The sequence below is a fragment of the Takifugu flavidus genome, chromosome 16 (genome assembly GCF_003711565.1).
Source record: "Takifugu flavidus isolate HTHZ2018 chromosome 16, ASM371156v2, whole genome shotgun sequence".
NCBI classification, from domain to species: domain Eukaryota; kingdom Metazoa; phylum Chordata; class Actinopteri; order Tetraodontiformes; family Tetraodontidae; genus Takifugu; species Takifugu flavidus.
The window spans coordinates 13,978,499-14,005,998 of NC_079535.1; the positions used below are offsets into that span (position 1 = coordinate 13,978,499).

At 52.2% G+C, this 27,500-nt stretch overlaps 3 protein-coding genes and 1 long non-coding RNA gene across 7 annotated transcripts in view; 2 read left to right on the forward strand and 2 right to left on the reverse strand.

The window, feature by feature from the left end:
* Positions 1–6,584: 6,584 nt before the first annotated feature.
* On the reverse strand, positions 6,585–12,711 carry gnmt (glycine N-methyltransferase). Its single transcript, XM_057059161.1, is given in 7 exon segments — positions 6,585–7,466; positions 7,679–7,800; positions 10,831–10,973; positions 11,101–11,214; positions 11,486–11,613; positions 12,381–12,405; positions 12,408–12,711. Coding segments are annotated over 7 exon segments (888 nt in total). The 5' UTR covers positions 12,589–12,711; the 3' UTR covers positions 6,585–7,291.
* A 135-nt stretch (positions 12,712–12,846) lies between these two features.
* Positions 12,847–13,846, forward strand: LOC130540188 (uncharacterized). The gene is made up of 2 exons (XR_008954326.1): positions 12,847–12,975; positions 13,602–13,846. It is a non-coding gene; the product is annotated as an uncharacterized LOC130540188 (long non-coding RNA).
* Positions 13,847–17,614: 3,768 nt separating this feature from the next.
* LOC130540341 (complement component C1q receptor) lies at positions 17,615–19,939 on the reverse strand. The gene is made up of 2 exons (XM_057059412.1): positions 19,640–19,939; positions 17,615–19,539 (listed from the first exon to the last, which is right to left on the reverse strand). The coding sequence occupies exon 2, from the start codon at positions 19,440–19,442 to the stop codon at positions 17,748–17,750; it is 1,695 nt and encodes a 564-aa protein (XP_056915392.1). The 5' UTR covers positions 19,443–19,539; positions 19,640–19,939; the 3' UTR covers positions 17,615–17,747.
* Positions 19,940–24,939: 5,000 nt separating this feature from the next.
* LOC130540094 (calpain-1 catalytic subunit-like) overlaps positions 24,940–27,500 on the forward strand; it is a 15,385-nt gene continuing 12,824 nt past the window's right edge. For 3 of the 4 annotated variants that reach the window (XR_008954309.1, XM_057058991.1, XM_057058993.1), the window contains exons 1-2: positions 26,281–26,368; positions 27,389–27,500. The exon at positions 27,389–27,500 is cut by the window's right edge and continues 143 nt beyond it. Coding sequence is in view for 3 of the 4 variants with exons in the window: in XM_057058991.1 (XP_056914971.1) it covers positions 26,318–26,368; positions 27,389–27,500 (163 nt within the window). In the remaining variant the exon portion in view is untranslated. Of the gene's footprint in view, positions 25,085–26,280; positions 26,369–27,388 lie in introns of those variants that run through there. The other variant, XM_057058992.1, reaches the window with a different exon arrangement.

Genomic DNA, 27,500 nt, shown 5'->3' on the forward strand with positions numbered 1-27,500 from the left:
CAATGTAACAGTTACCAAAGAAACTTCCTTTGTGCAGGGCTGCACCAAAAAACATGTCTGGTTCTGAAACTGCTTGTTTGTAGTTTTGGTCGATGCATTTTTTAATGTTTAGCCAATGTTAATACAGGTCAAAGTTCACATTTTTTAACCCTATTAGCTTTGATTAAGTGCCTTTTCTCAGGAATCTAATAGCAGCAGTTTCCTGAGAAGAACCACGGCTTTCTGTGTGTTAGTTACTTTATTTTTAGAGTGCATTACAAACTCTTGGCTTTTTTCCTGCTGTCATTCTAAAATCCAATTTTTGACCCCACATTTGGTCTGAATCTCTACGCAGGCCCAACCTTCCCTAGCGAGCGTGCACCAGACAACAACTCACAGGCAGGAAGCATGAATCTTCCATTTGTGGCTGTTGATCCAAAATTCCCTTTGGACCAAGGAAATCTGGTCTCAGGACTTTAATAAAGGCAGCTCAGACATCTGGTTGTATTAAAAGTAGGCCGGTCGGTTTCATGAGCTTAGGGAAACACATGTGGGCACCGATTTCAACACACATCATTCTGCATTCCATCGAGTCAGTGCTCATCAGTTCCCTTCTGTTTATCTTGATTTCTATCAAGTTCCTTCGTGGTCCTGTCCGTCAGTTCCCAGAGTTCCCTCTTTTACCTGAGGACTCTGACCACATAGAACAACGTTTCCTCATGTTTTATGTCCACCATGGAGGACTTGTTGGGTTCCCAGCCTCTGGGAGCGTTGTTGCTGGGTTCTTCCTGCAGGGGGCGTGGTGGAGCCGTGCGTCAGCCCCAGCTGGCGCCGCACCTGCGGCCCATCGGTAATCTAGCCTCCTATTTAAAGACCCAACTCCTGTTTGCCAGCGTTGGAGTGTTTCGTCCCCTTCGTTAAACCCTGACTCCTTGTGACGAGACTATTGTGGTGAATTTGCCTTGTGGACTTGTTTTTGGACTCTGTCGAGGTCTCATCGCCTCCTGTGGATGGAACAGTTCTTGATCACCTTCAATAAAGGCGCTCTTCAGACACCGTCCTCGGCTGCGTGTTGCCTGCCTTCGGGTCCTGATCCAATCGAACATAGCACTTGTTTCTCCTTCGATGGCAGATTTGGATATTGAAAAGAAGAAAGTGATTAAATGGTGAAGCTGCTCTTCAGGTTGATGCCCCAGAATCCATCATTCGTATTATTCAAGTAATTAACGAGGAACAAGTTGGCCAAGAAGCCTACTTAACGTGATGACCCGTGTCAGAGGTTCCTGACTACTAAACAACCATCCAAACCACCAGAAACCCGTTCCAATATCTTCGTTCTCTTCGTGGACATTGGTCCTCGGGGGCATTGCTCATGGGCACCAGTAACAGGACAGATTCCCTTGCTGCTGTCCAGGTCAGGACCTACGATTATTTGGATGAGTGCTCATAAAGCAAAGGCTGAAAATAAAGGACCTGATTTCCAGATCAACACTCGGGAATGTGGGAGGCCTTTTTGGTTTGCCAGCAGGTGGTCCACAGGTGAGGCACCTGTAGATGATGCCACCAGCCAATGATTTAAGGTGTCTGAACAAGGCAGGACCACACTGACTGAGATCTTCCTAATGCCTGGAACATGAAGTCTGCCATCATCAGCACCGGCCTAAAGCTCACATCTTCATCAGCCAGCAGGTGGTCTTCACACCTCCAAACCCTGCTGTCCTATCAGCTATTCAGTCTTCCAGGGATTAGGGTTAGGGTTAGGGTTGTTTAGGGTTAGGGTTAGAGTTAGGGTTAGGGTTAGAGTTAGGGTTGTTTAGGGTTAGGGTTAGAGTTAGGGTTAGGGTTAGAGTTAGGGTTGTTTAGGGTTAGGGTTAGAGTTAGGGTTGTTTGGGTTAGGGTTAGAGTTAGGGTTGGTTAGGGTTAGGGTTGTTTAGGGTTAGGGTTAGAGTTGTTTAGGGTTAGGGTTAGGGTTGTTTAGGGTTAGGGTTAGCATTGTTTAGGGTTAGGGTTAGGGTTAGAGTTAGGGTTAGGGTTAGGGTTGTTTAGGGTTAGGGTTAGGGTTAGGGTTAGCTTTGTTTAGGGTTAGGGTTAGAGTTAGGGTTAGGGTTGTTTAGGGTTGGTTAGGGTTGTTTGGGTTAGAGTTAGGGTTAGGGTTCGGGTTAGGGTTAGGGTTAGAGTTAGGGTTAGGGTTAGGGTTAGGGTTAGCGTTGTTTAGGGTTAGAGTTAGGGTTGTTAGGGTTAGGGTTAGAGGGTTAGGGTTAGCGTTGTTTAGGGTTAGGGTTAGCGTTCGGGTTAGGGTTCGCGTTCGGGTTGTTTAGGGTTCGGGTTCGGGTTGTTTCGGGTTAGGGTTAGCGTTCGGGTTAGGGTTAGGGTTAGGGTTAGGGTTGTTTAGGAAGCTGGTGTGAAGCTATGAGCTAACTGCTCCACCTCTTCAGTGATCTCAGTGTTTCACTTGAGCTCACAGAGCTTTCAGAAGCACCCCCCCCTCCCCCACTAATCTGTCTTTGTGTTCAAGCTGCTCTCTGACGAAGGCCTGTAGCCATTATTCATTTTCGTATTTTCTCATGTGCACGACTTCGTACGCCGATGGTTTTAGGAGGAACTTTGTCATTTATTAGTTCACAGGAACCAAAACAAAGCTGAGCGTTGTCCAGTTGGGGCCTCCGGACAGCCTGCTTCCTTCACTCGCCAGGCTTGATTGTTCTTCAGACCCTCTGCTCAGCATGAGGATGTTGCCTGTTTTACTGGAACCGCCGGGTCCAAACACACGCACACACACGTGCACGTGCAGGCACCGTTTATGTGGGAAAGCCTGGGCCAAGTCTGGATTAGTCTGTCCCCCTGCGTAACTCTAGACAACGCATTCAATATCTCCAGCCTCCCTGTCCAAACAGGGTCCTGGCCCAGGACCCTGTTTGGACAGGGTCCTGGGCCAGGACCCTGTCCAAACAGGGTCCTGGGCCAGGACCAGAGTGGAGGGCCGGAAAATCCCCGAGCTGCTGCTGAGTCTTGGAGCGAGCCGCTCCGTCATTACGACTTTATAAATGCTAGCAGACGTCCACTGGGCTCAGTCCAGAGCACTATTACACAAACACCCGGACATTGTGTACGCGTCACATGACGCATCACATGACCCGGCCGTGGCAACTTCTGAAAACCCCCGGGGATGAAGGCGGCGTTGTAGAGTCACACACACACGCACGTGCACTGATACACACCCCCACCCCCACCCCCACCCCCACCCCCACCCCCAGGGAGGATGCCATCAGTAAAGGGGGGGGGACGTCCTCGTCTCACAGTTGTCTGACGTCTTTGAGACCAACTGGATCTATGGAGAGGTCGTGACCTTCCTTCCCTCCCTAACATCTGGACATCCAACCATCATCTGGCAGCTGGAGCAGCCAAGGAGAGACGTCTGGATGTCCTGTCTCACCTCTGGTCCACCTGTCTCACCTCTGGTCAGCCTGTCTCTCCTCTGGTCCACCTGTCTCTCCTCTGGTCCACCCGTCTCTCCTCTGGTCAGCCTGTCTCTCCTCTGGTCCGCCTGTCTCTCCTCTGGTCAGCCTGTCTCTCCTCTGGTCCGCCTGTCTCTCCTCTGGTCAGCCTGTCTCTCCTCTGGTCAGCCTGTCTCTCCTCTGGTCCACCTGTCTCTCCTCTGGTCAGCCTGTCTCTCCTCTGGTCAGCCTGTCTCTCCTCTGGTCCACCCGTCTCTCCTCTGGTCAGCCTGTCTCTCTCTGGTCCACCCGTCTCTCCTCTGGTCAGCCTGTCTCTCCTCTGGTCAGCCTGTCTCTCCTCTGGTCCACCCGTCTCTCCTCTGGTCCACCCGTCTCTCCTCTGGTCCACCCGTCTCTCCTCTGGTCCACCTGTCTCTCCTCCGGTCAACCTGTCTCTCCTCCGGTCCACCCGTCTCTCCTCTGGTCAGCCTGTCTCTCCTCTGGTCCGCCTGTCTCTCCTCTGGTCAGCCTGTCTCTCCTCTGGTCCGCCTGTCTCTCCTCTGGTCAGCCTATCTCTCCTCTGGTCCACCTGTCTCTCCTCTGGTCCGCCTGTCTCTCCTCTGGTCAGCCTGTCTCTCCTCTGGTCCGCCTGTCTCTCCTCTGGTCCGCCTGTCTCTCCTCTGGTCAGCCTGTCTCTCCTCTGGTCCGCCTGTCTCTCCTCTGGTCAGCCTGTCTCTCCTCTGGTCCACCTGTCTCTCCTCTGGTCCGCCTGTCTCTCCTCTGGTCCGCCTGTCTCTCCTCTGGTCAGCCTGTCTCTCCTCTGGTCCACCTGTCTCTCCTCTGGTCAGCCTGTCTCTCCTCTGGTCCACCTGTCTCTCCTCTGGTCCGCCTGTCTCTCCTCTGGTCCGCCTGTCTCTCCTCTGGTCCGCCTGTCTCTCCTCTGGTCCGCCTGTCTCTCCTCTGGTCAGCCTGTCTCTCCTCTGGTCCACCTGTCTCTCCTCTGGTCCACCTGTCCTCTCCTCTGGTCAGCCTGTCTCTCCTCTGGTCCACCTGTCTCTCCTCTGGTCAGCCTGTCTCTCCTCTGGTCAGCCTGTCTCTCCTCTGGTCAGCCTGTCTCTCCTCTGGTCCACCCGTGTCTCCTCTGGTCCACCTGTCTCTCCTCTGGTCAACCTGTCTGGAGTCCTTCTGGTTTCTTCTGGTTTCTGGCTCCTTTGGGAGGTTTTTGTTGCTTGTTTCTCACCTTCAGTTCTGCTAAAACACCCTCCAGAATTTGAGTACAGCCATTCAAATGTTTCACAGCACAAAGGTTGTGGGTTTGAGTCCCTTCCAGAGAACCTCTGTGTTGAGTTTCCATCTTTCTTCATCATGATAAATAAACAGCTATAGATGACGGAGGGATGAGAGTGTAAAAGCACTTGTGTAATATTCCAGAGCCACACTGTCTGCTAGCCAATCACAGGCCTGCTTGGGTCTGGCTCCGCCCATCCGCCCGACAGTAGCAGACAGTCCCAGGATGAGGAAAGATAGCAGACTTTGGTGCCGTGGTGTGTATGAAAGGTCAATAAATGTGTTTTATACCTGCCCTTGCTCAAAGGCACATTTTATACACAACATGTATGTAATATTCTAGCCAGAACCTCAACAGGACTTGAGTAAAAGAGTTGTTAACTTTCATACGGGGCAGGACCAGGAACCGAGACTGAATAGCATCACATTAGCAACAGTTCTTTTGGAAGCAAGAAAGGAATGTTACAGTTTCTGGGTCATCTGACTGGTTTCCAGTAGCAACAGGGCAACAACCAATGAGCCTTTAATCAATTCTCCAGATGTTTCACTCATGTCCAGTTACACAAGTGTGTGTGGAACATCTGATTATTCTGCAGTGATTAAAGGTGTGTAGCATTTTAAAGCTAAAAATGCTATATAATAATATAATATAAAGCTAAATGGGTTTGGAACACGAGTTTGAAGCTCTTCTCCTCCCTTTAGAGGCTCTTCAGTATGACTTTGAGAACCATAGTTTTGTTTCTCCTCCCTGGTGAAACGGGATCCTCCGGTCATGGTTGACCATTTTGACTCTCCTAATGGAGCAAAGCGTAGCAGATCAGCCACATCTGGCAAACACTTCCCACATCTGCTTTGTGTATCAGCTCCTCACACGGTTGTCTGATAGCATAAATCTGAGACCCCAGATGAGCTCCAGACGCATCGCCGATGACCAGCAAGCCCACGTTCAGATGTCAGACAGACGGGGCAGGAAAGATCCGTCAACGTCTGAGGAGCAGCTGGAGCTTCACTGGCGCTCAGGGCTTCAGTTTGTGGTTTACAGCAGCATAAAGGGACAGCATCAGCATTAGCATCAGCATTAGCATTAGCATTAGCATCAGCATCAGCACCAGCATTAGCATTAGCATTAGCATCAGCATCAGCATCAGCATTAGCATTAGCATCAGCATCAGCATCAGCATCAGCATCAGCATCAGCATCAGCACACCCAGGCCCAGTACACGATACCCCAAACCTAGGAAAAAGATTGTCGGGGTGTTTTACATGCGGGGGGGATTAACTACACAGTAATAACGGTGTGTGTATGACGGCGTGTGTATGACGGCGTGTGTATGACGGTGTGTGTATGACGGTGTGTGTATAACGGCGCGTGTATGACGGCGTGTGTCTAACGCGTGTGTGTAACGGCGTGTGTATGACGGTGTGTGTATAACGGTGTGTGTATGACGGTGTGTGTATAACGGTGTGTGTATGACGGCGTGTGTATAATGGCGTGTGTGTAACGGCGTGTGTATGACGGCGCGTGTGTGTAACGGCGTGTGTGACGGCGTGTGTATGACGGCGCGTGTGTAACGGCGTGTGTATGACGGCGTGTGTATGAGCCCTCCTGTAAAAATCGCTATTCTCTCCTGAGCAACTATTGCGCAGAGGAACATGAACTTGATTTGGGGTTTGGACGCTAAAACACTGTCGCCCCCTGGTGGCCATATGCTGCACTCATCCGCATGAAGGTGGGGGGGGCCACAGGTGGCCCCCGGCTCCTCGCAGGCGTTAAACGGGAACAAAGAGCCAGAGCAGCGACAGAAGACACCACCTGAAGCCACCTCATACTCAGATTAATACAGATGGTAATTCCATTTATGCCGTGGTAAAAACACAACGTCACGTTTTCAATACATTTATTTCTGTACTTTCTTTTCGCAATAATCAGTGTCGACATATTAAGACACAGCTTGACGACCTCTTAATGAGGTAACGTCACCCAGACGATTTGGTCTTTATCATTTGGTTTCAGATCAAACTTTAACTATAAATGAGAAAATAATTTCAAGTTTCTTTATTTTCTTTAGAAAACGTTTTCTTTCAAAAGTGCAGCTGTCCGTCCTCGGGTTGAGGGACAGCCTCTGGACCATCGTCCCAACGGAAATGCTCCAAAATGATCAGATTAGACTCAGTTTAGCACGAGGACTCAGAAAGTCCAAATGTAGCCAGAGCAGATGTGAAGTCCCAGATGTGGCAGCAGGCCAGAATAGTCCTGAGCTCAGAATCACAACTAAAATGACCCCAACAACACAGATTCTGATTGGCTGTCATTTATGCCTCCTGTAAACAAAATGGCTGCTAAGCGTCGTTTTACATTTGTGACCATTCCTGGTGATTCCAATATTCCATCAGCAAAGCAAACGAGACCAAAGGCATCAAAGCGAGTCGTGTCAAATCAAAGCAGAACAACACGACGGGTTTTAAGACTTCTGTTGGTTTGGGGATCCTGCACCAACTATAAAGGTGATTATAATGAGCTGACATGATCAAGCAGCTCAGAGCAAACGGAGGGGTTCTGGCCTAACGGGGACGAGGACCTGGTCTGGCTCTCAGGCCGTCTTCCTGCAGACGTGGATGAAGTAGCATGGCGGCGCCGCCGTCTGGCCTGGGGAGTAGCTTTTGAAATCTCCATAGACCTGGTGCTCCAGTTTTCCATGAAAGGCCTCAGACATCAACTGTTTGAAGCTCTCCAAACGATGGGGGTAGTAGGAGAGACGGAATTTACTGAGGAGGACAAACAGAGCAGAGAAGCATCAGAGAGGAGCCGCTCTTGTTGTGTAAGGCAGCGCCGAGATGGGAGACACACAAACACACACGTTTGCAGCATGTTTCCAGAGCTTCCACACACTGCTGACCCAGTAAACTGCAGGGGGCATCGCCTTCATTTGGAACAATAGCGTTGCGTGAGGCCCCCTGCTGGGACAGTGCTGACCTACCTGACCTCAGGGAGGCTGTGCAGGGAAGCTTTGGGCACATAGATGGTGTAATCCAGGGTGATCATGTGAGGTTTGTTGTTGACCCACAGCACCGAGGTCGCGATGTCCTGGGTCAGATCGCTCTGCAACACAGACACGGAGGCTTAAACCCTCATCTGATGAAGGAAGAAGTTCCTCCCAACGTGGCTGAGCACCGAGGTGGCCAGGGGGGGTCGGGGGGGGCGTCGGGGGGTCCCGCTCAGGCTATAGCCACTGATTACCTTTGGAGCCCCAGACGATCACGCTGACGTTGGATGGAGAAAAGCTTGAGGAATTTGTCAGAGAAGCAAAAACGGAAATCATAATGACGGATTTCTGCTGTTCACAATTTCATCCCAAGAGTCCACAGGATACGACACACGCTAGCTGCTGCTACTGCTACTGTAGCTGCTGCTACTGTAGCTGCTGCTACTGTAGCTGCTGCTACTGCTACTGTAGCTGCTGCTGCTACTGTAGCTGCTGCTGCTACTGCTACTGTAGCTGCTGCTACTGTAGCTGCTGCTACTGTAGCTGCTGCTACTGCTACTGTAGCTGCGCTGCTGCTGACTGTAGCTGCTGCTGCTGCTGTAGCTGCTGCTACTGCTACTGTAGCTGCTGCTGCTACTGCTACTACTGCTGCTGCTGCTACTAGCTGCTGCTGCTACTGCTACTACTGCTGCGCTGCTGCTAACTGTACTGCTGCTGCTGCTACTGTAGCTGCTGCTGCTACTGTAGCTGCTGCTGCTACTTGCTACTTAGCTGCGCTGCTACTGTAGCTGCTGCTGCTACTGCTACTAACTGCTGCTGCTGCTACTGCTGCTACTGCTGCTGCTGCTACTGCTGCTACTGTAGCTGCTGCTGCGCTGCTACTTACTGCTCTGTACTGCTGCTGCTACTGCTACTACTGCTGCTGCTGCTACTGCTGTAGCCTGCCTGCTACTGTAGCTGCTGCTGCTACTGCTGTAGCTGCTGCTACTGTAGCTGCTGCTGCTACTGTAGCTGCTTTCTACTGTAGCTGCTGCTGCTGCTGCGCTGCTACTGTAGCTGCTGCTGCTACTGTAGCTGCTGCTACTGTAGCTGCTGCTGCTGCTACTGTAGCTGCCTGCTGCTGCTGTAGCTGCTGCTGCTACTGTAGCTGCTGCTACTTGCTATTTGCTGCTCTCTTTCTGCTCCTGCTTAGCTTGTGCTGAGTGCTGCTGCTGGCTTCTAGAGAGTGGCTGCTGGCTGCTCGAGCTTGCTACTGTAGCTGCTGCTGCTGTAGCGCTGCTGCTGCTACTGTAGCTTGCTGCTACTACTGCTGCTGCTGCTGCTGTGCTACTGCTGCTGTAGCTGCTGCACTGTAGCTGCTGCTGCTGCTGTAGCTGCTGCTGCTGCTACTGTACTGCTGCTGCTCTACTGCTGCTGCTGCTACTGCTTGTAGCTGCTGCTACTGTAGCTGCTGCTGCTTAGCTGTAGCTGCTGCTGCTGGCTACTGTACGCCTGCTGCTGCTACTACTGCTGCTGCTGCTACTCTTAGCTGCTACTACTGCTGCTCTGCTGTAGCTGCTACTACTGCTGCTGCTGCTGTAGCTGCTGCTACTGCTGCTGCTGTACTGCTGCTATGTAGCTGCTGCTGCTGCTACTGTAGCTGCTGCTGCTACTGTAGCGCTGCTGCTGTAGCTGCTGCTGCTATGTAGCTGCTGCTGCTGCTGCTGCTGCTGCTGTAGCTGCTGCTACTGTAGCTGCTGCTGCTGTAGCTTTGCTGCTGCTGCTACTGTACTGCTGCTGCTGCTACTGTAGCTGCTGCTACTGTAGCTGCTGCTGCTGCTGTATCTGCTGCTGTGCTGCGTCGCTGCTGCTACTGCTGCTGCTGCTGTATTGCTGCTGCTGTGCTGGCTGCTGCTGTAGCTGCTGCTGCTGCTGTAGCTGCTGCCTGCTAGCTGCTGTAGCTCTGCTGCTGAGCTGCTGCTCTGCTGCTGCTGTAGCTGCTGCTGCTGTAGCTGCTGCTGCTTAGCTGCTGCTGCTGTAGCTGCTGCTGCTGTAGCTGCTGCTGCTGTAGCTGCTGCTGCAGCTGCTGCTACTGCTGCTGCTGTAGCTGCTGCTGCAGCTGCTGCTACTGCTGCTGTAGCTGCTGCTGCTACTGCTGCTGCTGCTGCTGCTGTAGCTGCTGCTGTAGCTGCTGCTGCTGTAGCTGCTACTACTGCAGCTGCTACTGTAGCTGCTGCTGCTGTAGCTGCTGCTGTAGCTGCTACTGTAGCTGCTGCTGCTGTGCTGCTGCTGCTGCTGCTGTAGCTGCTGTTGTAGCTGCTGCTGCTACCACTGCAGCTGTTGCTGTAGCTGCTGTTTTGATGTGGGCTGTGCTTACTGCTCTGTGCTAATGTGCAGCTCGGAGCTCAATCACACCACCTCGCTAACATCCTCCTGTGGGCTCTGTGTCATTGATCCTGTGACCTTTAACCCCCTGTCTCACATTCATTCCCTGTAATGTCTGAGCAGAATTAATTAAACAGAAAGGTGAATCTGATTGGTTCTTAGCTCGAATGAGTGTCTATTACAGGTGTTGTGTGTGATATTACTCAATAAACAATAAACTCTTGGTCTTTACAACAAGGCGGAAAATGGAAATAAAGTGCTTTGTGGGTTATTGTGAGGACAAACAGTGGACGTTAAGACGCTGTCTAATCAGCACTTCCTGGAGACAGTCCTGGAGAGAGTCCTGGAGAGAGTCCTGGAGAGAGTCCTGTCAGGACCGCTACGTGGCCCGGCTCTCTGGACCTACTCCTGGTGTCTCTCAGAACACTCACAGCTTTTAGTGCACTAACAGTCCATGGAAGGCAAGATGAAGGCTAAGAAGATAGAAAGTTCTTGAAACGAAAGTTCTTGCAACAACAAAGTAGTCCCTGTTTTTTTGGGTGATCTCAAGGTGGAATTCTTTTATTTCCATTTAACTAGTCAAGGCTGTGTTGGCTTGTTTCATAATACAATTGAAGATAAGAGTTTTACGCCCTGATTCGTGCTCAGGGCGTAAGAACACCCGTAGCCACGGCCCGATGAAGTTGTCTGGCTCAGGTGGAGCCGTTAAACTCGCTGAGGTGTGGCACCACAACACTACCGAGACGCCTCCTCTCCTGAACCGTGAAGCAGCCGTTCAGTACCTTATAGTAGATATTTTTGCCCTGCGGGGCTCGGCCCGTCTCCAGGATGTAGTCGTAATTACGATGGTCAATGATGAGGATTCCGCCGGGTCGGACCATACTGGCAATGTTCTGGAGCGCCAACTTTTGGTCACTTTGGTCTCCTGCCAGTAATTCAACAAGATTTGATCAGATTTGGTTTGAGGAAGAGAGACAGAATTATTCTAGAGGTTCCGCTGATCGATAAGAAATATCAGAATAATCATCTACACATATGAAACCATCACTCACCTTTAAAATCTGGTAAGTGGGCAAACGAGTTGCCAAGACAGATCACGGCGTCAAAGCCGTCTCCGGGCTTTGGGATGTCCTCCGGTAACGTTAGCCAGTTAGCCTCTTCAATCACTGAGGAGACAACCACCCGATGATCGAGCAACACCAAGGGAGGTGGACAGGCAGGGCCACAGCGGGCCAGGGGCCTCGCCGGCGGGGGCCTCGCCGGGCCGGGGGGGGCCTCGCCGGCCGGGGGGGCCTCGCCGGGCCGGGGGCCTCGCCGGGCGGGGGCCACGCCGGCCCGGCGAGGCCCCCCCCGGCCCGGCGTGGCCCCCGGCCCGGTGTGTCCCTGCCTGGGCCACAAAGAACAATCAGACGTTCAGCGTGAGGCGGGACAGCGTACCCCACTGGTCGAAAGCTGCCTCCTTCCTCCGCTCCCATCTGGACTTGAGCGCGTACTTGAGCATTTTGTCGCTCGCGTCCACACTAACCACATCGAACCCCTCCTCTACCAACATGATGGAATCCACTCTGCAAGATGGAGAAACAAAGGTCAAAGGTCACACAGAAGAGAACCTGGCTGACCTAAACAGGATGGACTGGACCGCTTTAGGGACTCCACACGTCTTTAATTGTTGAATCCCAACAAAAATCTCGACCCGGCATCATTTAGGAAACCTGGAATCACAACTGTGGCTGCAGGAATGAGGAATTCAGCTGAATTTCCCCGCTTGACCCTGAACAACAGCTCAGAGCCTCCGTGTCAACAGCGCAGAACAGTCAATTATTAAGGGATTTGTGAGATAAGACTGGTGTCGACACGTTCACCGAAGAGGCAACTCTGTCGGCCAAGTGGGGAAAACAGTGAGATGATGTTCGACAGACAATTAAACCAAAAAGAGAATTTGCATTTAGACGGACGAGTCCAAACAGCAGGAGGTCACAGAACCCCGGTCCCGGGGCCCAGGGCCGGTCCCGGGGCTCAGGACCAGTCCCGGTCCCGGGCTGCAACTCTGCATGTGGTTCCAATCATGACGTTTAACTGTCACAATCTGAAAGCTGCCTTGAAACTCAGTTATGATTCCTTTTAATTTGTTTCTTTTAATTGTTATTGATTATTTATTATTGTTGTTATTACTGTTGCTATTATTATTATGTTTTTTATTATATGTGTTATGACTTGTAATAATGACAGCGGCCCGGTTGTTCCGACTCCATATGGAGGAAAAGTTGCGTTTGCGGACCTGGCGCCGCGTTCACGGCCGGAAGAGCGTGTAAAGCACCGCGTCACGCGTTACCCTGTCCCGCAGGCGACATCCAGCCCCTCCGCACGCCGTTGTCCCTCAGCAGAGACACCACCCAGCTCTTGTACTCCTGCGTCCTGCTCTGCGTGTCCCCGATGTACAGCTCCCACACCTTAGCCGCTTTACCGTCGGCGTACTGATCCGGAAGTCCCTCCGCGGCCACGCCGAGAGAGCGGGTCCTGAAGACGCTGTCGACCGACATGTTGCCGCTGGTAGGAGCAGTGGTTCCGGCTGTCTGGACGCTTCTGCGGGCCGAGCTGCGTGACGCAGAGACCTCACGGCCACATGTGCTGTTGTTATTTATAGGGCAACGCGGAAGGTTAAAGCCTTTAGCCCAATGACGCGCTGCGGTCCGCTGACGCCTTCTTTCTGATTGGCTGAAGAAGCGACAACTTCCGTGTTTAGATCACGTTGTTGACGCGTTTCTGTCTTTGCTGAAAAAACTAGAACCTATGTTACACGTGTTATTATTTATAGTACTGCCTGCTACGGTCTTCTGTAGTTTATTATTAGCTCGCAAATATGGAATATTAGTGTATATGAATATAGTTCCTGTTCTGTGTTTGAGGAACAACGACGCGGCGCATTTGTGAGTAAAATATGTTGTAAGTTGCTGTGACCAAAATCAAATTCACAGAAAACCTTTGGCTAAAAGTCTGTCAGGTGTCCTCATGGAGTCACCACCTCCCGCTGTGATTGGCTGACGGGGGCGGGAAAGATGGCGGATTTCCTGGCAGACAAGTTACATCTGGTGAAATCCAGGTTGAGTCTGCGCGTCCTGGTCTGAACTGGACTGGCCCGCCTCACCCAGTGACGGCCCGCCTCACCCAGTGACGGCCCCTCACCCAGCGACGGCCCCTCACCCAGCGACGGCCCGCCTCACCCAGTGACGGCCCCTCACCCAGCGACGGCCCCTCACCCAGTGACGGCCCCTCACCCAGCGACGGCCCGCCTCACCCAGCGACGGCCCCTCACCCAGTGACGGCCCCTCACCCAGCGACGGCCCCTCACCCAGCGACGGCCCCTCACCCAGTGACGGCCCGCCTCACCCAGTGACAGCCCCTCACCCAGTGACGGCCCCTCACCCAGCGACGGCCCCTCACCCAGCGACGGCCCCTCACCCAGCGACGGCCCCTCACCCAGCGACGGCCCCTCACCCAGCGACGGCCCCTCACCCAGTGATCCAGTTATTGTGTATTCTCTCTCTCTCAATAGATATGTGATACACACAGAGAGAGGACACACACACGCGCGCTTGTGAGTGTCCCCGGGTTTGGATCCACGCCTAGAAAAACTGTATGAATCCATCCTGACAGATGACCTTTGACCCCCCACCACCCCGACGGGCTGCATGAATCTATTTATTGGTGTTTTTCTTTAAACAACATTCTCTTCTTCTGGATGAGGAATATGAATATTATTACTGACTGAATAAATAAATAAAGTTGTACAAAAGCTAAGCCAGTAAATCCTGGGGAGGATTTTAGACTCCTTGATTTTTGCCAGAGATCAGCTGGAAATCAGGAAAATAGACGTTGGTATGTAGCAAAGACAGACAGGCAGGCAGGCAGGGAGACAGACAGACGGACAGACAGGCAGACGGACAAGCAGGCAGACAGACAGACAGACAGACAGACAGACAGACGTGCAATAGGTGATCATCGATAATTAGTTATTAGCAAAGAAGGTTTTAGTAGCGCTCCCTAGTGGCAACAGATGAAATATCACTCATATAAAAGCTATATTCCAAATTCTAATCCGCTGTTTTATCACTTATCATAAGATATAGCTATAAACACATATAGCTTTAATAATCTATAGACATGTAATCAAAATATTGTATGTATCTATAGTTAATGTTGTTTCTAGATCCTGGGATTTTGAAAGTTGTGGTTGAAAATCTTTTATTTCCCGTTTGCCTTCAAAGATGAAGCGCAACGTGCAGAAACGGACAGTAGGGGTCGCTGTCGGGTCGGTTCTCACTTTATTCTGAAGTTTCTGTCGAATTACTGTATTTAATATTCTACAGCAGAAAAGGTGCGTTCATTCTGTGGTCACATCATTAGGACCCCCTGCTGAGGGCAGACATTCCCAATCCACTCACATTTACTGTGGGTTCACTCAAAGCTTCTATCTTTGCTTTAATTATTCTTAACAATTGAATCAAAATATACGTTGGAACAAAAGCTCAGGACTGTTCATCCTGGAGATGTAACCAGCAGCAGTGTTGGCCCAAAGTCGCCCAGAGCTTCGATTGTATTTCTCATTGGATGAAAGAAGAAAACGTGAATGAGCGGTTTTCCCAATCATGGGAGCTCGGGCCTCGGAGCCGTCGGAACGCCGGACTCCCGCCTGCCGGCTCCAGCTCTGCCTCTGTGCCTCCGAACCACGTAGAAGCCAATCCCCAATACGGAGGCCACTACAGTCAAAGTGATGAAAATCCAAAGCCCGAGGAAGCCGCGCCGGTGCCAGAAGAGCCAGCAGCATGTTGGGGGGGTGGGGGCCCGGGGGTGGGGGGGGGGGGGGGGGGCGGGGGGCCCGTGACTCCCTGAGTTGCATTGACACATTTGACGGTATCTTTCAGCACGAAGCCTTGTCTGCACGAGCATTGGAAACTTCCGTAAGTGTTGCTGCACTCGTGCTCACACCCCTCCATCGAACACTCGTCGATATCGTGGCAGAACCTGTCGCTGGCTATGAAGCCGTCGGGACACTGGCACGACTCCCCCGCGCTGCCTTCGCAGGACGCAGGACATTTCTCTTGTGCGCAGTGAAGTTTACATTGTTCTGGGGCTTTGCTGTCCGGGACGTATCCAGGGAAGCACGAGCACTTGAAGCCTCCCTTTACATCCGTGCATATCTGCCCGCAGGGCCCGGTGGAGCAGCCTTTGGAGCTCCGGAGAACCTTTGGGGCTGCGGGCTCTGGGACCCGGCACGGCTCTCGGAGCCTCGCTGTGCACAGATATCCATCAGCCGTGTCCGAACACGGCCGCTCCGCCCACCTTTGGTCCCTGGAAAGCGACACACAGTGGGGAGAGCAGACAGTGGTGTTGCCTTTCCAGATGCTGGAGGGTGGAATAAAGCTCCTCTGAAGGTCTGCTGAGGTCCACTTGTAGCCTCTCAGTGGCGTTGAAAGGTTGCTGCAGACGCCAGCCGGCAACCGCAACCCAATCCAGACGTTTCCGTGCAGTTCTTGCCTCAAAAGGCTCAATATTTCATCGGCAGCCTCTCGTTGGAACGCCAGCAACTCCCCGCCGCTGCTGGAGCAGGCGTCTTCCGCACCTTTAAAGTCCACTCGGTCTCGGTTTAAGGTGATGCAGCCACTTCTGCCACAAAAGGGCCGACACCTGCTGCCGGGTCCCAGGCACAATCCAGCTCTAAAGGAGAGTAAAAAAAGGGCTGAGACCCAAATGGCCATGGTGGCGGCAGACGGGACCGGAGGCGCTGCTGCTCCGTGGGCGCTACAGATCAGATACTGGACATTCAGGGGCCACCCCAGGAAGCAACAGCCCCCCCCCCCCCCACGACAAAGAAGTTAGAGCAGGGCGGAAAAGAGATAAGCTTGAAGGTGGGGGGCGGGGGGGCAGGAAATGCCCCGACTGCCCATCATCTTCCTCCTGGTGCAGTAAAAGCAGCCTTCAACCCTGTGCTGACACGAATGAAATGTTGGATAAATTCCAACATTCAGGAAGCCGCACTTCCATAGAATCAGAACTCCATTATTATCCACTAAAAGGTTCCAAAGAAGTTATTGCACGGATCCAAGTGGCCCTGGGGGCCGTGTTCCGGCTTTGAGTGTGTGTGTGTGTGTGGGGGGGGGGTCAATCTACCTCCATCCTCCAACACCAATAGGATCCTGCAGCCTTTCCTTTCCTCCGTCACTAGTGGCGCTCTAACTGTCCTCGAGTCTACAAACAGCCCCGACTGCCCCTGTACAACAAACGTCAGCCATGAAAGATCCTCCCTGATATTTGGACTCCTGCTTCCATCCGTGAGTCAGTTGTGATCTGTCTGTGATCGATCAGGTCTGATCGGATCAGGTCTGTGATCGATCAGGTCTGTGATCGATCAGGTCTGATCGGATCAGGTCTGTGATCGGATCAGGTCTGATCGGATCAGGTCTGTGATCGATCAGGTCTGTGATCGATCAGGTCTGATCGGATCAGGTCTGTGATCGATCAGGTCTTTGATCGATCAGTCTGTGATCAGGTCCTCCCCTCTCCTCTCCTCTCCTCTCCTCTCCTCTCCTCTCCTCTCCTCTCCTCTCCTCCCCTCCCCTCCCCTCCCTCTTCCTCTCCTCTCCTCTCCTCTCCCCTCCTCCCCATCCTCTCCTCCCCTCCCCTCCCCTCCCCTCCCCTCTCCTCTCCTCTCCTCTCCTCTCCTCTCCCCTCCCCTCCCCTCCCCTCCCCTCCCCTCTCCTCTCCTCTCCTCTCCCCTCCCCTCCCCTCCCCTCCCCTCCCCTCCCCTCTCCTCTCTCCTCTCCTCTCCTCTCCCATCCTCTCCCTCATCTCCTCTCCCTCCCATCCTCCCCTCCCCTCTCCCTCTCCTCTCCTCTCCTCTCCTCTCCTCTCCTCTCCTCTCCTCTCCTCTCCTCTCCTCTCCTCTCCCTCTTCCCCTCATCTCCCATCCTCCTCCTCTCCCATCCTCCCCTCCCCTCTCCTCTCCTCTCCTCTCCTCTCCTCTCCTCCTCCTCTCCTCTCCTCTCCTCCTCTCCCCTTCCCTCCCCTCTCCCTCTCCCTCTCCCTCTTCCCTCTCCTCTCCTCCTCCTCGGTCCTCTCCTCTCCTCTCCTCCCCTCGCCTCATCTCCCCGGGCACCTCCCGCTCCCCTCTCACCTCCTGCTCCTCTCCTCTTCCCTCATGCTCCTCTCCTCTCCTCTCCTCTCCTCCTCCTCTCCTTCTCCCGATCGTCCTCCTCCCCTCCTCTCGTTCCCCCCCTATCCTCGTCGCTCTCCCATCCTCAACCCTCTTGCCCCCTCGCCCTCCCCTCCCGCTCGGAGTCCTCTCCTCTCCTCGTCCTCTCCTCGTCCTCTCCTCTCCTCTCTCCTCTCCTCTCGCGCCCTCCTCTGACGCCTCCCCTCCGGACCCGTCCCCTCCCCCTCCTCCCCCTCTCCTCTCCTCTCCTCTCGTTCGTTCAAAATTTGCTACATACCAACGTCTATTTTCCTGATTTCCAGCTGATCTCTGGGCAAAAATCAAGGAGTCTAAAATCCTCCCCAGGATTTACTGGCTTAGCTTTTGTACAACTTTATTTATTTATTCAGTCAGTAATAATATTCATATTCCTCATCCAGAAGAAGAGAATGTTGTTTAAAGAAAAACACCAATAAATAGATTCATGCAGCCCGTCGGGGTGGTGGGGGGTCAAAGGTCATCTGTCAGGATGGATTCATACAGTTTTTCTAGGCGTGGATCCAAACCCGGGGACACCCAGCAGTACCCGTCTGTGGCCGCCGCTTTCTTGGCTTCTTTCTTGGATCGATTGCAACGGAAAATCGCGATTGCCAGAGTGACCGCGACCAAGAGGAGCAGAGGAAGGACTGATCCCAGGACGCAGAGCAGCACCCTGGAGTTCAGCATCCCAGCCAGGTCTGCAGACAAGGACGCGTTGCCGCGCTGCTGGCTCTCGCTGAAGTTGACCGGATGGACAGGAAATGGCGGCGGCGGCTCCCCTGTGGCTCTGCCCGATGGCTCGGAGACGTTCTCCCACCTTCCCTCCTCTGCTTGGGCATCGGACGCAGCAGCTTCGCCCATTTCCTGGCGACAAGTCAAGCCGTCGCTCTCGGCGAGGAAGCCTTGTGGGCAGGTGCACCTGAAGCTGCCCTCGGTGTTGACACACTGGAAGGGACAAAGGTCGTCGGTGCATTCGTCAAGGTCGACACACGAGCGGCCGTCCTGAGCTGGAGAGAAACCTGGCGGGCAGGAGCAGGACAAGGAGCCGCCGGTGTCGGAGCAGCCGTGGTCACACTGCAGCCGCTCGCACTCGTCCACGGGAACGCATCCGCCGTCCGCCATTCGGTGACCGTCCGTGCACACGCACGTGTAACTGCCATGGCTGTTCATGCACAAATGCTGCCCGCAGGCTGCCCACGTGCACTCGTCGATGTCGCTGCAGTTGCGCTGGTTAGCGTCCAGCTGGAAGCCGTCTGCACAGGTGCAGGAGTGTCCCGCCCCTCCAGGGAGGCAGTGGTGCTCACAGAGGTGCTCCGTGCACGCGTCCCCCCGCCTGCAGGACAGCCCGTCCTCCTCCAGGCTGTAGCCGTCCTGACACAAGCAGCGCAGCTCGCCTGCAGCCTGCTGGCACAAATGCTGGCATCCGCCGTTGTGGATGGCGCAGTTTGGGCTTCCTGTTCTGCAGAACGGACCCGGGTGGCTCCACCTGAACCCGTCTTCTGTCTTTTTGCACACGGACAGGTGAGACTGTTGGTCGCTGCATGAAATGTCCGCATACGTTCCAAAGGGCAGCAGCTGCATTTTGTAGTGCTGCGGTCTCTCTGAAAAGGGGGCCGTGTAGGCTATTTGCCCGGGGCCCGACAGTACCAGCGCTTTACACATTCCACTAAAATAAAACTTGCAGACATAAGAACTGGGCCTTCTGCAGGATCCGGCGGTCCATCTGAGGTGGGGTTCTCCTGAAAAGGGACGAAGAACCCTGACACATCTCTCCTCTGTGCATGTGCTGGCAGGCTGTTTCTCCCAGTTGGAGTAAGAGGAGTCCTCCTCTCCAGATATCCATTTAAAGCCCCCGAGGGGCTGGTAGGCTAGCACACAGTCTCCTTTGTGCAGTTTTAGTCCGATCCAAAACGTCTGTGTCCTCTCCTGGTGACGTCTGGGGATGTTGGAGAGAAGCGAGCGGAGCACATTCTCTTCCTCTCGGTCTCTCACTGTCATCAGGTAACCTCCGCTGTGCTCGCAGCTCTGCCGGGCCATCTGGAAGCTGAGCCTGAGCGTGTGCACGGTGAAGCAGGTGTTGGGGGTGCAGAGCGTCTCCTGTGCAGCCCCTGAGCTGCCCTGGACGGTGGACACCAGCACCCACAGGGAGATCAACAGCATATCCATAGGTTAGTGGCATCCAAAAGCTCCTTCAGTTTTTCCAGCGTGTGGTAAAAGCGCCGAAGGGAAGTGGCGCTGAACCCAACATTCATGCTCCTGCATCCTGTTTGGGACACGAACCAAAGGCGGAAACCATGTTCAGCAACAATTACGGGTCCTTTATTCTCACCGCTTCCGTTTTGGAAGAGAAAACAATGGCGGACCTGCAGTGTTGTGACGCTCCTCCAGATGTCTCCGGTTCACTGCTCCAAGTGTGCACACGTATTGTGCACGCAGAGGTCAGAGTCTCAGAGCCACGGCAGTTAGGGGTGGGGTTACTCTGTGACCCCCACCCTCGGGGGAAGGACAGGATTTTATTGAAATAAACAACCACGGAATGAGCTCACACCCGTCACGCCACTGAAGTGGGTTTTGTTTAGGAACATGAAAGTCCTGTAAAATGAGCCAAAATGAGCCAAAACATGTCGTTTGTTGGAAGCAGGAAGTGAATAAACACATACATGACTCACGTGTGTAACACCTGTGTGTTTAAAACGCTTCAACGCTGCCGAGGAGGACAACCCTGGAGAGAGACGTTGTTTGGCTGAACACAGGAAACGATCCGAACCACAATCGCAGGAAGTAGAGGAAGGAGCCCCCCCACACACACACGCACACACACACACACACACACACACACACACACGCAGGTCATTTAGCTTATCTTTCACAACCTGATTTCAAGGAACAACACACATTATTTAATCGTACATTTTGTCCAGCCGCTGGATTTTACTGATGTTCAAAGCCTGATGGCATTCACACATTAATGAGGACTCACTGTAATTAAGGTCATTATCAGCTGTGGTCTACGAATGTTTATGATCAATGTTTTACATTAATATTAAATGTGCTTTAACAAAAGCCACTATTCAGATTAAATTACAAGAAAAACTCAAGATCACCAGAGTTGCGGCGCTTCAAAACCAACCAATTTTGTCTAATCTTGTTGTTTTTTCATGTATTTACTAATTGATTTATACATTAAAGGGTTCAAATCTCAGAGTTAATGTTTATAACTGGATACACCAGGTGAGCAGCGGCAGATTAAAGGCGTCATTTAATCTGTGAATTATTTAATTGGCTTCTCATCAGTGATTCTTATCAAACTTCCTGAGGAGTTCAACAACAACTCAACATTTTTATGTGATCCAAGTCAAGACTGAAAAATGTCTTCATCACCTTCAGCCCAGCAGGATGTGATCAGGGCGATATTGTTAAAGGGATTTCTGGAATATTGTTGGGAACAGCCGTGGTCCAGTCAGCGCTGTTTGTAGACTCTAGGACAGTTAGAGCGCCACCTAGTGACGGAGGAAAGGAAAGGTAGTTTGAGTCCTGCTGAGAGGAGAATGACTTAATTACTGTCAGAGGGACAGTAATTAAAGAAGTAATTAGTACATTACCCCCCCCCCCCCCCCCCCCCCCCCCCCCACACACACACACACTCACACACACACACACACAGCCAGAATATCAGCTGCTGCAGGCCTGCAGCAGCAGAAGAGAGAAAAGAAGCTGGAACACCTGCTCCCAGGGCCACTTGGTGAGTAGATCCTGTCAACAAGCCCATATCCAAATGCTTTCATCTTTTCCTGTGTCAGTATTTGTACTTCCATGTTTCTTCAGTGTCCAGTTTCACTTTGCTTGACTGCAACATTTGCCGACACTTCTCATACGTTTAAGCATCGATGTTCCCGTCCTCAAATGTCGAGGTCTTGATGACTCCATCACATATGCACACGCGTCCTCGTGACTGTTACAGACTGATAGTTTCCACGAGTGGTACGAGTGGTTAGATCACCTATGGATCGATGTTAAATGGTGTTCCAGGCTGTAATTTAAAGCTCTGAATGAATCAGCTTTTCATGTGACAGCGCTCCATGCTGGGAGCACCACATCACACCCAATAATGCTCCACAACAAGTCCATGCAGAACTGAGCTCTTAGGAAAATGAGCAGCTAAATGTTAACATGCAAATGCAACATGTTGCTGCAGCTGGAATCTTACGTCATGTTGCCTGAAGCTGGTCTGAAGTCAGCAGACGTCAATCCTGCAGCGCTAAAGAAGTCCAGGAACGGTGCACTTTTTCTTAGTCTAGGGTTAGTTAGTTATTTTGAAGGAGCACTCATGTTAACCAGCAATAAATAAGGAATAAAAGACAAACAATGACTTTGCAGCTTCTGCATAGGAATGTTAAAAGTACAGAGTTGAAGTACAGAAAGAGACAGAATTCTCCTCTTTAACATTTAAAATGGCTCTTAAACTGGTTCTTCCTGTTCTGAACACAGACCACGTGTGATTTAACATACCAGGACTAGCAGATTAGCAATGTTAGCTTGTTATGCAGCCATACTGTATGAAGGTTGCCTTTTTTGTTCCTAACAGAGTCCAAACGTGGCAACAATGCCTCCTCCGGGTGTGTGCTTGAACATTTTGGAGATAATTATTTTAAGAAATTGGGTAAAACAAATGTTTGATTCTCATCATTGAAGTTTGTTCTACATCCACAACTTAGTGACTTTAACTACCAATAAATCAGTACTTTTAAGGTACTAAGCTCAATATCTGGTGGGTTGTGAGGGATATTAGACGAGATAATCAAGTGTAAACACATCATTCACTGGGCCAGAGTCATAAATCCTCTGTTTCATTGTGTGTGAAAATAACGTTGAGGGGCTCCGAGCTGATGATTCCAAAGATGACGTTTCACGTGGCTCAAATGCTAAAATATTTCTAGTTTTGTAAAACTTTGTGTATTTGTTGGAAGTGCTGGGCAGCACCTGTGACCGTGCGTGCCTCACCTGTGTCCTCCCCTCCCCTCCGGTATCTGCGGCCCCTCCACAGCTCTTTGGGGGGGTCACCTGGAACGGCTGTTCGCTCATGTGAAAGCAACTCTCCTACTGATCAGGAGACCTTTGACCTGTGTGTTCCAGTGCACGTTGGCCGCTGCATACTCATGTGTGTGTGTGTGCCTGTGTGTGTGTGTGTGTGCCTGCGTTTGCGTGTGCTGCGTGTGTGTGTGTGTGTGTGTGGCCTGCGTTTGTGTGTGTGCCTGCGTTTGTGTGTGTGTGCCTGCGTTTGCGTGTGCCTGCGTGTGTGGTGTGTGCCTGTGTGACTGTGTGTGTGCCTGTGTATGTGTGTGTGCCTGCGTTTGTGTGTGTGCCTGTGTGTGTGTGTGTGCCTGCGTTTGTGTGTGTGCCTGCGTGTGTGTGTGTGTGCCTGCGTTTGCGTGTGCCTGCGTGTGTGTGTGTGCCTGTGTGACTGTGTGTGTGCCTGTGTATGTGTGTGTGTGTGCCTGTGTGTGTGCCTGTGTGTGTGTGTGTGTGTGTGTGCCTGCGTGTGTGTGTGTGCCTGTGTGTGTGCCTGTGTATGTGTGTGTGTGTGTGGCTGTGTGTGTGTCTGTGTGTGTGTGCCTGTGTGACTGTGTATGTGTGTGTGCCTGCGTGTGTGTCTGTGTGTGTGCCTGCGTGTGTGTGTGTGCCTGTGTGTGTGCCTGTGTGACTGTGTATGTGTGTGTGTGTGTGTGCTGTGTGTGTGTGTCTGTGTGTGTGTGCCTGTGTGACTGTGTGTGTGCCTGCATTTGTGTGTGCCTGCGTGTGTGTCTGTGTGCCTTTGTGTGTGCATGCCTGTGTGTGTGTGTGTGTGTGTGCGTGCCTGTGTGTGTGTGCCTGTGTGTGTCTGTGTGTGTGCTGTGTGTGTGTGTGCCTGTGTGTGTCTGTGTGTGTGTGCCTCTGTGTGTGTGTGTGTGTCTGTGTGTGTGTGTGCTCTGTGTGTGTGTGTGTGTCTGTGTGTGGTGCCTCTGTGTGTGTGTGCCTGTGTGTGTGTGTGTGTGTGTGTGTGTGTGTGCCTGCGTGGTGTGTGTGTGCCTGTGTGGTGTGTGTGTGTGTGTGTGCTGTGTGTGTGTGTGCCTGTGGTGTGTGTGTGTGTGTGTGCCTGTGTGTGTGTGTCCTGTGTGTGTGTGTGTCTGTGTGTGTGTGCCTCTGTGTGTGTGTGCCTGTGTGTGTGTGTGTGCCTGGTGTGTGTGCCTGTGTGTGTGTGTGACTCTGTGTGTGTGTGCCTGTGTGTGTGTGTGTGTGCCTGTTTGTGTGTGCCTGTGTGTGTGTGTGCCTGTGTGTTAGGGTTACCCTAACCCTAACCCTAACTCACCGGGTTAACCCTAACCCCAACTCACCGGGTTAACCCTAACCCTAACCCACTGGGTTAACCCTAACCCACCAGGTTAACCCTAACCCTAACTCACCGGGTTAACCCTAACCCTAACCCACTGGGTTAACCCTAACCCACCAGGTTAACCCTAACCCTAACTCACCGGGTTAACCCTAACCCTAACTCCCCAGGTTAACCCTAACCCTAACTCACCAGGTTAACCCTAACCCTAATTCACCCGGGTTAACCCTAACTCACCAGGTTAACCCTAACCCTAACTCCCCAGGTTAACCCTAACCCACCGGGTTAACCCTAACTCACCGGATTAACCCTACCCTAACTCACCAGGTTAACCCTAACCCAACCCTAACTCCCCAGGTAACCCTAACCCTAACCCTAACCCTGCTGGTCTACAGCCTCACATCCTCTTCCACTGGTGGGTTATCAGGGTGGACAAATGATTTTATAATGATGTTAACGACCCAAAAATGGATTAGATATTAATTAAAGTTAGTTCTTGGATGTGATTCCAGCAGACCAGATCCAAGATGAAATCACACCAATTATTGTCGTTAATATAATAATAAAACACATTAAGAGATTTAGCACCCTGCCGTCCCACCCATGGAACAGGGTCTTTGTGGAACCAGTGGGACTTTAGATTAAATAACATCTGGCAGTTTGAAAAGAAACCAAGCAAATAGCAAAGTTTTCAAAATGTCCGAAGGGGTTCACACGTACGCAGATGTTTGATCTGTTAGAGACCTCAAACATGGAGATAAGATGTCAGTGATGCCCTCTGATGATCTCAGAGCGGGTTCAGATTCACATCCCGATTCTTGTCCTCCAAGCCAGAAACCTTGTGTGGTCACACGTGACCTCACAAAAATGCAGAAGAAGTGTAGCAACAACTGCAAACCCTAACACACAACATGGAATAAGACGGAGAACATCCTGGAGCAGCTCCAGAGGCCTTCTTTGGAATCACGCTGCTTCCGGTTTGCTCACTTCCTCATTGGCTACAGTCCTCCCACATCACAATTCACCTAGTCTGGACTCACTGGTTTTACACACGCACGCACGCACACACACACACACACACGCGCACGCACGCGCACACACACACGCACACCACACACACACACACACGCACGCACGCACACACACCCACACACCACGCACGCACGCCACACACACATCGCACGCACACACACACACACACGCGCACGCACGCACGCACACACACACACACACACAGCCAGAACATCGGCTCTCTAGACTGCTGCAGGCCAACAGCAGCAAAAGAGAGAACAGAAGCCGGAACACCGGCCCCCAGGGCCACTTGGATCCGTGCAATAACTTCTTTGGAACCTTTTAGTGGATAAAAAAGGAGTTCTGATTCTATTGAAGTTCCTGAATGTTGGAGTTTATCCAACATTTCATTTATGCCTCACTTTTGTCGGTGAGTTTAAGCTTCACACGAGCGCGTCAGCACAGGCTTGAAGGCTGCTTCTACTGCACCATGAGGGAGATGTTTGGATCAATCATTGACCAGAACCAGAACTCTGTCCTGACAGCAGACTCCAGCCTGAACACTGGAACTCTGCTTGTTTATGAAAACACACCCTGCCTGTCTGCCCTCCTGCCTGCCTGTCTGCCCTCCTGCCTGCCTGTCTGTCTGTCTGTCTGTCTGTCTGTCTGCCCTCCTCCTGCCTGCCCTCCTGCCTGTCTACCCTCCTGTCTGCCTGCCTGTCTGTCTGCCTGCCCTCCTGTCTGCCTGCCCTCCTGCCTGTCTACCCTCCTGTCTGCCTGTCTGTCTGCCTGCCGTCCTGTCTGTCTGCCCTCCTGCCTGTCTACCCTCCTGTCTGCCTGCCTGCCTGCCTGTCTGTCTGCCCTCCTGTCTTCCCTCCTGTCTGTCTTCCCTCCTGCCTGTCTGTCCTCCCTCCTGTCTGCCTGCCCTCCTGCCTGTCTTCCCTCCTGCCTGTCTGTCTTCTCCTGCCTGCCTGTCTTCCCTCCTGCCTGTCTGTCTTCCCTCCTGCCTGTCTGTCTTCCCCCTGCCTGCTTGTCTGCCCTCCTGCCTGTCTGTCTGCCCTCCTGCCTGTCTGCCCTCCTGCTGTCTGCCCTCCTGCCTGTCTACCCTCCTGCCTGCCTGTCTTCCCTCCTGCCTGTCTTCCCTCCTGCCTGTCTGTCTGCCCTCCTGCCTGTCTGTCTGCCCTCCTGCCTGTCTGCCCTCCTGCTGTCTGCCCTCCTGCCTGTCTGTCTGCCCCCTGCCTGTCTGTCTTCCCTCCTGCCTGCCTGCCTGCCCTCCTGCCTGTCTGCCCTCCTGCCTGTCTGCCCTCCTGCCTGTCTGTCTTCCCTCCTGCCTGCCTGTCTGCCCTCCTGCCTGTCTGTCTTCCCTCCTGCCTGCCTGTCTGCCCTCCTGCCTGTCTTCCCTCCTGCCTGCCTGCCTGCCTCCTGAACTGTCTGCCCTCCTGCCTGTCTGCCCTCCTGCCTGTCTGTCTTCCCTCCTGCCTGCCTGTCTGCCCTCCTGCCTCTCTCTCCCTCCTGCCTGTCTTCTCCTCCTGCCTGCCTGTCTGCCCTCCTGCCTGTCTGCCCTCCTGGCTGTCTGCCCTCCTGTCACAGTCAGCCTGTGGGTGGGGCAGTACAGGCAGCTTCTCCTCCCCCTCCATTTATAGGCATTTAAAGGCTCTTTAAGATGCAGCCTCTCTATTCTCACTTGCTCAATCTTCACTTTGGAGCAGCTCAGGTAAGATTTCCATAACCTCTATGGAATTTACTGGTTTAGTTTTCGGGCACACGTGCACTAAATAGACCAAAGGCAGTCACTCAGGTGCTAGAGGTGACTAACCCACTGAGGGGATCTAAAATGAGCCAGAGCTGTTATTGAATTATATCTTTTGGCCTCTCAAATATGCCATTTTTGGTGAGTAGATCCTGTCAACAAGCCCATATCCAAATGCTTTCATCTTTTCCTGTGTCAGTATTTGTACTTCCATGTTTCTTCAGTGTCCAGTTTCACTTTGCTTGACTGCAACATTTGCCGACACTTCTCATACGTTTAAGCATCGATGTTCCCGTCCTCAAATGTCGAGGTCTTGATGACTCCATCACATATGCACACGCGTCCTCGTGACTGTTACAGACTGATAGTTTCCACGAGTGGTACGAGTGGTTAGATCACCTATGGATCGATGTTAAATGGTGTTCCAGGCTGTAATTTAAAGCTCTGAATGAATCAGCTTTTCATGTGACAGCGCTCCATGCTGGGAGCACCAAATCACACCCAATAATGCTCCACAACAAGTCCATGCAGAACTGAGCTCTTAGGAAAATGAGCAGCTAAATGTTAACATGCAAATGCAACATGTTGCTGCAGCTGGAATCTTACGTCATGTTGCCTGAAGCTGCTCTGAAGTCAGCAGACGTCAATCCTGCAGCGCTAAAGAAGTCCAGGAACGGTGCACTTTTTCTTAGTCTAGGGTTAGTTAGTTATTTTGAAGGAGCGCTCATGTTAACCAGCAATAAATAAGGAATAAAAGACAAACAATGACTTTGCAGCTTCTGCATAGGAATGTTAAAAGTACAGAGTTGAAGTACAGAAAGAGACAGAATTCTCCTCTTTAACATTTAAAATGGCTCTTAAACTGGTTCTTCCTGTTCTGAACACAGACCACGTGTGATTTAACATACCAGGACTAGCAGATTAGCAATGTTAGCTTGTTATGCAGCCATACTGTATGAAGGTTGCCTTTTTTGTTCCTAACAGAGTCCAAACGTGGCAACAATGCCTCCTCCGGGTGTGTGCTTGAACATTTTGGAGGCTCGTAGTAAACAAAATGGACATGGTGGCAGCAAGAACCCAGAGAAGTTCCTCCAAC

Bases quoted from the DNA above. Each gene is read 5' to 3' on its own strand.
- LOC130540341 (XM_057059412.1), bottom strand. From the start codon at position 19,442: ATGGATATGCTGTTGATCTCCCTGTGGGTGCTGGTGTCCACCGTCCAG.